This window comes from Euprymna scolopes, chromosome 10 (assembly GCF_053919585.1).
Source record: "Euprymna scolopes isolate OS-2025 chromosome 10, ASM5391958v1, whole genome shotgun sequence".
NCBI classification, from domain to species: Eukaryota; Metazoa; Mollusca; class Cephalopoda; order Sepiida; family Sepiolidae; genus Euprymna; species Euprymna scolopes.
The window spans coordinates 930,079-943,050 of NC_136491.1; the positions used below are offsets into that span (position 1 = coordinate 930,079).

General features: G+C 33.5%; 1 protein-coding gene across 19 annotated transcripts in view; it reads left to right on the plus strand.

Moving 5' to 3' along the window:
* LOC145285776 (ralBP1-associated Eps domain-containing protein 1-like) overlaps positions 1–12,972 on the plus strand; it is a 309,459-nt gene that overhangs the window by 190,499 nt on the left and 105,988 nt on the right. For all 19 annotated transcript variants that reach the window (XM_080134142.1, XM_080134129.1, XM_080134137.1 and 16 more), the window contains exon 4: positions 5,630–5,711. In XM_080134142.1, coding sequence (XP_079990268.1) covers positions 5,630–5,711 — 82 coding nt within the window. The remainder of the gene's footprint in view (positions 1–5,629; positions 5,712–12,972) is intronic.

A 12,972-nucleotide genomic window follows, 5' to 3' on the forward strand; every position in this document is an offset into this window, starting at 1 on the left:
TGCCTTTCCTAGCAAATGCTTAGATTGATTTTTCTCAATTCTCACACATCATAAATGTTTCATTGATTTTGTCTATTCTTTTGTTTGTTTTTTTTCCATAAAGAGAATGGAATATTTTGACTTTCTTTTAAACCAATTTTTATGCCTTTTTGCTGCATTAAAACGAATCCATTTTCTTATGACGTGAATCTATAGGAAAATCTCACATTTATCTTGCTGCTTTTAAACAAACTTTGTGATCGTGAATGATTTTATTTCTTTATAACCAGTATGGTGCTACTTCTATTAAAATCTTCACTTTAAAATAACAAAACCAAAAAAAAACAAACATTTAAATTAAAATTCATATCACCAAAAGTCATTTGCAATGAGGCTTCTGAATGATTCAGTATATAAATTAGTCTTGATTATTTATGTATTAATTCCTGAACCTCATTGAGATGTGTACAAGAAGTATAGGATAGTTGGGACGGATGAGAACTCAAATGTGGAGAAAGTATATTCACAATAAGTCTCCTGTGTGTCATGAGTAAGTTGCTGGAATCCATATTAAATAGAGAAATAGTCAACCACCTCAGCAGAAATAACCTTCTTAGTGACACGCAATATGGTTTCCGTTCTGCAAGATCTACCGCAGATGTGCTAATGGTTATATTCCACAGGATTAGTGAATCTCTTGACGAAGGCTTCCTTTCTAGGGCAATTGCTCTTCGACAAGGTATGGCATAAAGGCCTACTTCACAAGATTTCCAGCTACGGTATAACTGGAAATATTCTCTCTATCATTAAATAATTTCTCTCTGATAGGCTCATAAGAGTAGTGGTTGATGGACAAAAATCAGAGGCCTGCAGTATTAATGCTGGAGTCCCTCAGGGGTCCATCCTGGGCCCAACTCTCTTCCTGATCTACATCAATGATCTCCCTAAACACATACTTAAATCATTCATTGACATCTATGCTGATGACACGACCATCTACAGCAACACATCAAAGGCTGTAAATGACAAAGCTCTCTTGGATTCTCTCTCCTCTGATCTCGAACGAGTGGTTCAGGGGGGGAAGACGTGGCTGGTTACCTTTAATGCATCTAAAACCAAACTCCTATCTTTACATCATCAACGCTCTGATCCCCATCTGGCATCAATTGAAATGGACGGCTCTCGTCTAGGAGAAGCCCCATGTTTTGACAAGCTTCTAGGCTTAACCTTCACTCCTGATCTGAAATGGAACACGTACATCAAGTCTGTTGCCACGGTCGCTGGAAAGATGGTGAGATCCTTCTACCGCTCCAGAAGATATCTCATTACTGATGCAATTCTCTATCTATATAAAAGCCAAGTATGTCCACGGATGGAATACTGCTGCCATATCTGGGCAGGAGCTGCTAAAACCAGCCTATCCTGCCTTGACTGAGTACAAAATAGACTTCGTGGCTAAGTGGGGGATGCCCTTTTCTCTTCCCTGCAACCTCTCTCCCACAGAAGAGACGTTGCAAGCCTAGCTTTGTTTTATCGTTATTTCCATGGAAGGTGCTCGTCTGAACTCCAATCTCTGGTCCCCACTCTCCAATCTTTTACGAAATACACCCATCTAGCTGAATCCACTGTCAAAAACTTTCCCCATTCTTTATCTATGCCTAAATCAAAACATAGATTTCATGAACAAAGTTTCTTTCTTAGAACTGCACGCCTGTGGAACTCTGTTCCGTCTGCCTGCTTCCCACCTGACTACAACCTGGATGTCTTCAAGTCCAACGTAAACAAATTCCTGATGAACTGCCCCCTTAAGTAGACACTTTATTAACAATAACCCTTATCCCTGAGTGGCTTCTGGGCCTTGATAAGTGGTGACCACCTTGTAAGAAAAAAAAAATGTCCCGAAGTTCTGTTACCAAGTTAAAAGTGGATAGGGGTAAATTCAAGAAAATTCTGCCATTACTAATCAGCAGAGCATTACTGCTGGTAACCAAGTGAAAGAGTTTATAAGGCAGGTGTATGGAGTGTAATGATGTATGGAAGTGAACCTTGGCCAGCAAGGATTGTTGCATGTTTGTTAAAATATATATGAAGAAACATACATCTCAGAATTGTTTTAATTTCAAAAAAAGTTTTCAGTATTATTCGTTTGCTTAGAAGTTTAATGTACATGTGAAATTAATCAGAACTGAAAGCTACTGGTGACAATTCTAATCTGTCCTTTTTATGTGTTTTGTTTTTGTGGTGCCTGAAATAAATTTGTCAGACTTAAGTTGTCCTAAGATTAATCAATAAAGAAAAAGAAATGGGGCAAAAGGGAGGATTTTACCTTTTTAACTGTTAATAAGGGAGAAAACTCTGAAGTGAGAGAGATAGACAGCATATAAAATAAAAGTGCAGGAACGGGGGGGGGTAGCCCCCTCTCTCTCTCTCTCTCTCTCTCTCTCTCTCTCTCTCTCTCTCTCTCTCTCTCTCCCACCCCTCTCTCTCTCCCTCTCTCTCTCTCTCCCACCCCTCTCCCTCTCTCTCTCTCCCTCCCTCCCTCTCTCATCTTTCTCTAACTCATGTTTTATCTCTAGTTTCTCTTCTTTCGCTCACCCTACCCTCTTTTCTTGCCCCTCACATTTTTTCTCCCACTTCTATTTTTAAAAAGGAAAAACGACCTCTTTTCTTTCTCCTTACACTTTTTCTTAGTATAGTAAAGTAACTCTGTATGTAAATGCTATTTTTTTTTCTAACACTTCAATTCTTATTTTCATTACTTTTTTATTCTTTCTCATATAACTTTCCGAAATGCTTGCTATTGGAAGTATTAAATCACTATTCAGACTTTTAGAGTTGAGTATTTGTTAACTGCTATTGCTTGGATCTACTAGTGAGGATTTTTTACTTTCTCCATTAGTAACCCCCACCCTACTCCGTTATTTCATCTTTATTCTTGAACATAAATTTGTTTCTACAAATCGAATGCATTCATTTCATGATATTAAGGTATTCATATCTATACATCATATTTAAAACATAAGCATGCATCATTTATTCATATCTATACATTATATCTACAGTATAAACATCCAATATGTATTTATATCTATACATTGTATCTATAGTATAAACATCCAATATGTATTTATATCTATACATTATATCTATAGTATAAACATCCAATATGTATTTATATCTATACATTATATCTATAGTATAAACATCCAATATGTATCTATATCTATACATTATATCTATAGTATAAACATCCAATATGTATCTATATCTATACATTGTATCTATAGTATAAACATCCAATATGTATTTATATCTATACATTGTATCTATAGTATAAACATCCAATATGTATTTATATCTATACATTATATCTATAGTATAAACATCCAATATGTCTTTATATCTATACATTATATCTATAGTATAAACATCCAATATGTCTTTATATCTATACATTATATCTATAGTATAAACATCCAATATGTCTTTATATCTATACATTATATCTATAGTATAAACATCCAATATGTATTTATATCTATACATTATATCTATAGTATAAACATCCGATATGTCTTTATATCTATACATTGTATCTATAGTATAAACATCCAATATGTAATTATATCTATACATTATATCTATAGTATAAACATCCGATATGTCTTTATATCTATACATTGTATCTATAGTATAAACATCCAATATGTCTTTATATCTATACATTATATCTATAGTATAAACATCCAATATGTATTTATATCTATACATTATATCTATAGTATAAACATCCGATATGTCTTTATATCTATACATTGTATCTATAGTATAAACATCCAATATGTAATTATATCTATACATTATATCTATAGTATAAACATCCAATATGTATTTATATCTATACATTATATCTATAGTATAAACATCCAATATGTATTTATATCTATACATTATATCTATAGTATAAACATCCAATATGTATTTTTATCTATACATTATATCTATAGTATAAACATCCAATATGTATTTTTATCTATACATTATATCTATAGTATAAACATCCAATATGTATTTATATCTATACATTGTATCTATAGTATAAACATCCAATATGTATTTATATCTATACATTGTATATGCATTAGATAAAATATCACTTTGTCTTCAATTAATCACATACAATGAATTGTTTTATATTGTTTAGACATTAAGCAACCTAAAATGAGTTGATTTGTCATAAAACAACTGAGCCAAACTTCAGTGTCTCAGTTTTTAATGATTCGTTCATTTTGTACTTTTATCATTTGAAAATTAAGGATTTTATAAAATTGTCAAGTTGATTGGAGAAAGCTGTTTTTTTTTTTTTTTTTTTTTTTACACAGTGATCACCACTTATCAAGGCCCGGAAGCCACTCAGGGATAAGGGTTATTGTAAGTACATCACGTTAGTGAGGAGATTTTATGAAGTGTTTAATTAGGGGGGCGGTTCATTAGGAATTTGTTAACATTAGACTTAAAGACATCCAAGTTGTAGTCCGGAGGGAAGCAGGCAGACGGAACAGAGTTCCACAGGCGTGCAGTTCTAAGAAAGAAGCTTTGCTCATGAAATCCGCGTTTTGATTTAGGCACAGATATAGAGTGGGGGAAATTTTTCACAGTGGATTCAGCTAGACGGGTGTTTTTCGTGAAAGATTGGCGAGGGGGGACCAGAGATTGGAGTTCAGACGAGCACCTGCCATGAAAATAACGATAAAATAAGGATAGGCTCGCAACGTCTCTTCTGTGGGAGAGGGGTTGCAGGGTAGAGAAAAGGGCATCCCCCACTAAACCACGAAGTCTATTTTGTACTCTGTCAAGGCATGATAGGCTGTTTTTGGCAGCTCCTGCCCAGATATGGCAACAGTATTCCATCCTTGGCCGTACTTGGCTTTTATATAGATAGAGAATTGCATCAGTAGTGAGATATCTTCTGGAGCGGTAGAAGGATCCCACCATCTTTCCTGCGACCTTGGCCACAGACTTGATGTACGTGTTCCATTTCAGATCAGGAGTAAAGGTCAAACCCAGAAGCTTGTCAAAACACGGGGCCTCACCCAGACGAGAGCCATCCATCACAATTGATGCCAGCTGGGGATCAGAGCGTTGATGATGTAAGGATAGGAGTTTGGTTTTGGATGCATTAAAGGTAACTAGCCACATCTTCCCCCACTGAACCACGCGCTCGAGATCAGAGGAGAGAGAATCCGAGAGAACTTCGTCATTTACAGCCTTTGATGTGTTGCCGTAGATGGTCGTGTCATCAGCATAGATGTCAACGAATGATTTAAGTATGTGTTTAGGGAGGTCATTGATGTAGATCAGGAAGAGAGTTGGGCCCAGGATTGACCCCTGAGGGACTCCAGCATTTATATTGCAGGCCTCCGATTTTTGTCCATCTACCACTACTCTTATGAGCCTATCAGAGAGAAATGATTTAATGATTGAGAAAACATTTCCAGTTATACCGTAGCTGGAAATCTTGTGAAGTAGACCCTTATGCCATACTTTGTCAAAGGCCTTTGATATGTCTAGAGAAATTGAAATTCTTGAAAGGATTTATCAAACCATATTAAATTCAACCTTCAAACTGATATCTCATTATTTATTTCAGATAAATGGAAAAGTCAACAAAGCCCAACAGGCTGTAGTGCTGTGATAACTGGAGATTCTGAAGCTGCTCCAATTTCAGACAAGTGAGTCATTTCTTTATATTATTACAATAATAATAAGTAGCAGAACCCGTGGAAATTCCATAGTAGTTGAAAATTTTTAAAACAAAGAAAATGAACAAAAAAGTAAAATGAAATAACAAATTTTAAAAAATTTGTTAGCAAATTCTTCTTTAATCTTTTAAAGCTAAAAAGAATTGCTTAAAAAAAAAAATTTAGAATTTTTTCAATGAAAATTCAACACAACGCTGTCTAAAAAAGGGGTTAGGGTAAATTTTTACTTTTTTTACACCTCAATGATGACTATTACAAGTGTTCGAGTATGCTGAAAATGAATATCACAGGAATTTCCTATTTTAGCATCGGAAAAAAGATTTAAAAATATTCAATTCAAAAAATAAAATACAAAATTTAATATTTATAATTGTATAAAAAATAAAAACACTTTTTTTTTGTTATGAGTAAAAACATCTGCCAATTCAACGGGTCTAACATTTCATTTGATCCAAATATTCAGTCATACATTTTTTCGACGCGAAAATAGAACATTACTAATATGTCATTTTTGAAAGCTGAATATGTCAGTATAGACATGGCATGTCCACAAGAAGTTTTATCTGTGCATCATGTATTACATTATTTTGTGGAAAATCCATTCTTGGAGTGGCTATTCCAATTTGTTACCAAATTCTTAAAAAATAAAGGGTTTTTTTTTTTTTTTTTTTTTTACAATTTCTTAGTGTAAGGATTTTTTTACATAGGTAAGAGAGAGGAGGGTTGGGAGGAGAGGATTAAGAAAGTTCCCTTCCGAACCCTTTTTTTTTTTTTTTTTAGACAAGACTATTCACCGGTCACATAAGAGAGATGGTTAAAAAGTAGGTGTTCAATTTACTAGAAAGTTATAATTGAAAACTGATCCCGGATGATAAGTCATAAAAAAAAAGTTTCAAATTTTTTGTTTTAATCTAAAATGAAGTTCGTAATCGATGAGTTTAACGTGGAAAAAAAGAAGAAAAAAAATCTAAATTCTGGAATTTAGAGGTGGGGGGGGGGGCAATTTCCTAAACGTCCGTCAAATTAACTTATTAATTACAGTATCGTAACTCAACTAAATTGTTATAAAACTAAGCGCTGTGAATGTAATGGCTGACTTGTTTATGAAGAAATTGAAATGAAATGAATTTTGGGTGCTTATTCAAATTGGCACCTAGTGCGGCAATTAAAAGTAAAGAAAATACAGAAAAATCTGCATGCTGTACGTCATCGTTACAGAACGAAGATGTCATATTTAAAAAATCATATAAACCGATCAAGTATTTTTTTTTTTTTTTTTTATAAAAAAATCAAATTTTACGACTAAGCGAGTCGTAGTGTTTTCGTCGGCCATCATGAAATAAAGAGAGGGAACAACTTAAATCAAAGTGTCAATGTCAAAAATCAGTCATTGTGTTCAATACAGTTAACTTAGTGTGGTATCGTTAACTCTGGTCATTAAATTATTAATTGAACTAAATTTTTTAAAACTAAATGTTGTGAATATAATAATGTTTCTCAATAAAATTAATGATAAAAGTAAATATTTTTTTAACTATTAAAAAAAATATTGAAATGGCTGACTTGTTTCTATTTACTTGCCTCCCCTTGAGGGCAAAATTAGACACAAGGTCGGTTTTTAATGTGGGGAAAATCCAGGTCCCCAAAACAGGGCACTCTGGATAGGAGCAAAAATAAATTGTCTCAGTCTAGAAGGATTTCTCCTCCACTGACCGAGAACAGAAATATGAAGTGTAATATCAGAACAGATTCTACACTTTGTTCCTAGCAAAAAGCAAAAGGCCACTTGTTTACTTAAAATGTATTCTGATGAAATAAATTTTGGATTTTTTTAAATAGGATTTTTTTTAAATTTTTCTTTTTTTTCGTTCGTTTTAGTAGTATCACATTTTTTTATTTTACATTATTACATAATAAAACTATTTTTACATAATACAGACTATGCTGAAATAATTACGTTATTAATTATAAAAAGATTCTTAACATAAAGAATTTAAGATACATGCAAAATGAATGGCCAATCCCCAAAATGTATATACATTTTGACCCCCTCCCCTTAACTTAATAATTCACCAAAATTCAGGAAATCAACCAATTTTAATGAAATTTTCAGTATTTATTAATGATCACAAAATATAATGGACCCATTATTTTTTAAATCTTAGTTAGAATTATTATTTTATGTAAACAAAAAATAATTTGACTAAAATACTAAGAAAAAACGCACAAGTTTATTTTTGCTTTTTTATCAAAATAAAGCATCGTAGATGTTAACAATAACAAATTTTGGTACTTATGCACTTATGTTACTGCGCTGAAATAATAGCATTAATATTTAGAAAGCCATTCTTAATATGTGAGGGAGGGTGTTTTGTAACTTTTTTCTGTACTTTCAACTTACAATTTAATAAATAAAAATATCGTAAAAATTGAATTTAATTTGAAAATACTATTTTAAAAATATTGCTGTAACATAAATGCACAAGCCCCAGAAATTCTGTCTTTTTTAATATTTCAGTAAAATTACGAAAAAAGCCTTTAAAGTCCATGTTGATGAAATCAATATAACTTGAAAAAAAAATATGCCTGTACTTTCACCTAACAATTTGATAAACAAAAGATGCCGTAAAAATTGAATTTAACTTGAAAATCTGATAAAAAATAGCACACTTTGTATTAAAAAGAATCTATCACGTTCAATTAAAATTTACACTATAGAATCCTCATATAAACAATTTGAGTTTTATTTCTATATTTCTTTCTATAAGTTTTTATCAATAAACGTTAATACGTACATTATTTAAATATTTAAACCAGGAGATATATTTGAACAGAAATTTAAAATCGCCATGTTTTTCTTTTAGTTTTCATTGGTAAGCAAGATTTCTTTTATCCAATCAGGATGTAGCTAGGGTTTTCATCACCCAAACAGAATGTGGCTAGGTTTTTCCTTTACAGCGACACCAATACAACACAAATGCATTTTTGTTTCATTAAGCTCAAATGTTTATTAGCCATTTGAAATATTCTACTTTCCTTTTAAGTCATGGTCAGCATGATAACGGTTGAAGCGACAAGCGTAATAATATATAGATAATAATCACAATATAATAATCGCTTTGTCCTCTTATGTTAATGACTTTTTTTCACTTGTCACTCTATTTTGAATCATGGAATCCAAGAAGTAAAGAAAGTTATTCAGTCATTGCTTGTCTCTATTTACTTGCCTTCTGATGAGAGAAGTGATTAGTTTTTAAATTTGAGGAAAATCCAGTTCCCAAAAAAGGAACACTCTGGATTGAGACAAATATTAAAATCGCCTCAGTTTAGAGAGACGTGTCATATCAGAATAGATACTACACTTTATTCTTAATCTAAATATCAAGAGATTTTTTTTTTTAATTTTAAACCTGAATATTTTGTGGTTTTCTTTTAATTTTAATATTCTCATTTCTGGCCATGTTGTCTTCTGCCTTGGGAACCACTGAGGGTGCATACTCTGGCCTACAAATATACAAAAAATCAAAAGTAATGAAACTCACAAAGAAAAAAACACAAACTCTGATATGTTGTGTATAAGTCAGTTGTGCTCTGTATGTGTGTGTGTGTGTGTGTGTGATATTGTTACAGAAAAGGACCCCCAAATGCTAGCGTCCACATCTTGAGTTCCAGTGTATCAGCTAGATAATTTGTCATTGTTGTTTGGTCGAAGTCTCTGCTGAGTTTTCCTTGTTTATGTTTACATCAATATGCTTTAAGCCAAATTCTGACTATTAAATATATTTAGTTTTGATCGTAAATCCTAAGTACCCAGTTTTTGTTTCAGTCATCCCAAGTTGATCAGCGCAAATTACTTCCGTGTGTTTTCTCAGCAGCTTTCAACTGATCACATGGGAGCTGACCACCAACTGTCAGACGCCGTCATGTCTAGAGAGTTTAAAAGATTTGTCTGATATTCCTGTCGCATGTCCACTTATCGCACTTCCAATCACAGTCATTTTCCAAATCAACATTCTTGGCTATACATGCACATGGTCATAGTATCATATACTAACAATTTTATTATCTGCTTTCTGACTGATAACCTCCATTTTCTTTGCTATTTTTGAAATGTTATGTCTACACACTTATGAGAAATAAAATTTCTGATAATCTTTATAAACACATCGCGGTAAAATTTGTATGATTCCACTGTTTCCATTAATGTCACTTATTCTTTGCTTAGCCCAAAATGCTGTACAAAACTTATGTAACAAACAAAAAAGAATGGAATCGACAAGTTTTATGGTAAAGTGATGCTGAAGGAAAAATCTCATTTTAATTCTGTTTTCTTTTAGCAAAGTTAAATTTTTTAAAATCTCATTTATTTACTGTCACATTTTCAACCATCCATTCAGGGTGTTGTCCATCCAATCAATAGTCGATGTAGATAGTACTCCACTTGATGTTAAAGCTACCTTCTACGACTTAAGTGAAATGTTGTTGGTGGTGGTGGTTGCAAACGTGTTATCACTGCTTGCTGTAGTGTTGCTTCGAGAAGTTTCAGGAAGTTGCTTTCAATCCTTACAGCTTGGCTCATTTCCTTCCAAGATTCAGGACAAAGTATTATCGGCTCATGCTGTCATCTTGCATGGTGAGTTATATGCCCCAAACACTTCTGATATGCAATGGTTTTGACATAATAGCCATGCAATGATCATGTGGACGTTTGACTACAAATTAGTGGAAAGAATCCTATCAAACAGGTTTCATCAGAAATATGGCATTGGTGCGATTATCGATACCACTCAGCATATCTGATGGTTTGGCCATATACAGCATGCCAGCTTTTACATCTCCATAACATACCTGGATGCCTCATCTGATGCTACCAGATAAGGCTGTCTGAAAATACTGGCATCCTGACCTAAAATGCACCAAACATTGATGTTATTGTTTTTTTTTTTTCCCCCTTTCTCTTTGCAAAACTCTGTTCTGCAAAGCCAAAAACAAAAACAATTTTTCTTTACAACCACACCAAACACAGTGAATCAATATTTAAAGGCATAAAGAACTTAAATCATAGACTTTTTCTAAAATGATCAGATTCAGCTTTAACTAACATGAAAAGAGTTGATGTGTCATAAAAAAACAACCAAATAATCAAATCTGGCTATCCCAGATGCTAGGAAGCATGGTAGACCTGAATCGAATGTCTAAGAAATGATATAACTGCATGCAACATAATTGATATCAACCTGCTGGATTAGTGAGCTAGCATTTGGTATTTCTCACCCTGGAGTCTGTGACACTTACAGCACCTTTAATGCCAAAACTGAATGATGATTTAAATAAATGTTTAAAAAAATTGTTTTTAAGTGATAATTTTTTTGTTTAAAGCATCTTTCATCAGCCATCATTTTTCTTTTAGTCAGTAAGTCCTTGATCCAATAGGATTCAAACTTGGCATAGGCAATTTCATAAGCCATAAGCCATTTTTTTTTTTACATAGGCATCACCACATTATCAAGGCCAAGAGGCCACTCAAGGATAAGGGTTAAAGAGTGTACAGTAGAAATTGGACAATATAGTAATCATTAGTAATGAAAATTTGGTAAATTTGATAACTTATATGGAACGGTTCATCAAGAACTTATTTACGTTAGACTTGAAGACAACCATATTGTAGTCAGCCGGAAAGCAGGAAAACGGAAAACAATTCCACAGGCGTGCAGTTCTAAGAAAGAAGCTTTGTTCATGGAATCTATGTTTAGGTTTAGGCACAGATAAAGAGTGGGGGGAATTATTGATAGTGTGTACAGCTAGACGAGTGTTTCTTGTGAAAGTTTGGCGAGGGGGGACCATAGATTGAAGCTCAGTCGAACACTTTCCATGAAAATAACGATACATCAGAGACAAACTCGCAACATCTCTTCTGTGAGATAGAGGTTGCAAGGAAGAGAAAAGGACATCTCCTACGAGGCTACGAAGTCTATTTTGAACTCTATCAAGGCAGGACAAGTCCTTTCTAGCAGCTCCTGCCCAGATGTGGCAACAATATTCCATCCTTGGACGTACCTGGCTCTTATATAGATAGAGAATTGCATCAGCAGTGAGATATCTACTGGATCGATAGAAGGATCCCACCATTTTTCTAGCGGCCTTGGCAACAGATTTGATGTACGTGTTCCATTTAAGATCAGGAGTAATGGTCAAGCCAAGAAGCTTGTCAAAACTTGAGGCCTCCTGAAGACGAGAGCCATTCATTTCAATTGATGCCAGATGTGGATCAGAATGTTGATGATGTAAAGAGAGAAGCTTGGTTTTAGATGCATTAAAAGTAACCATCCACTCCTTACCCCATTGTACTACGTGCTCAAGATCAGAGGAGAGAGAATTGGAGAGAACTTGGTCGTTTACTGTCTTAGATGTGCTACCATAAATGGTAGTGTCGTCAGCATAAATGTCTACAAATGATGTAAGGATGTGATTTGGAAGATCATTAATGTAGATCAGGAAAAGAGTTGGGCCCAACGGTTACTCAAGAAACTTTTGAATAGATAGACATGAGTTGAATGTGTCATAATAGACACTTGTTAAACAGCAATGATTTTTGTTTTTGAAGACTAGGTATTTGAATCAATTCTGTAGGTTTTTGCACAAACTGTTTTACAATTCCTGAAAAATAATTTCAACCATCAAAGAATCAAGATATTGTTTCTTTTACTATATCATCCACAGTTGCTAGCTGTGGAAGGGGGGGGTGTTGCTTTATGTTGTTTATGTACCCCCCCCCCCAAGCATATTAAAATAAGTGTAAGTGGGTTAAAGAATTAGAAGAGAACGAATATAGTAATTGTCTGTATTTTTGAGATGAGTTGTTTTCATTGATTGAGTTTGTCGGACTGACTTCCTCATCTTGGTTGTTATTGTCACGTTTCGGCCGTTTTGCCCTCCGAACGAATATTCAAAGCTTTATTCTTTAATTTTTCATGAAACCTTTCATTATACGGTTTTAAGGTGTTAACTGTTGAAAATAAATCATAGAACTTTAATTTCAATAGTTTTCTCCTTAAATAAGAGAATGATTGTGTCACAAAAGTTGATCATCTCATTATTGAAATGAAGGCATAAACCAGTGAAGCAAAGAAAAATAACTGTTAATCATCGCGCTGATTAAGTGACTTTCTTAGAAAAATTACATAAAAGATAACACCCTTAAAAATTAAACTACAATTAACAGCATGAACCC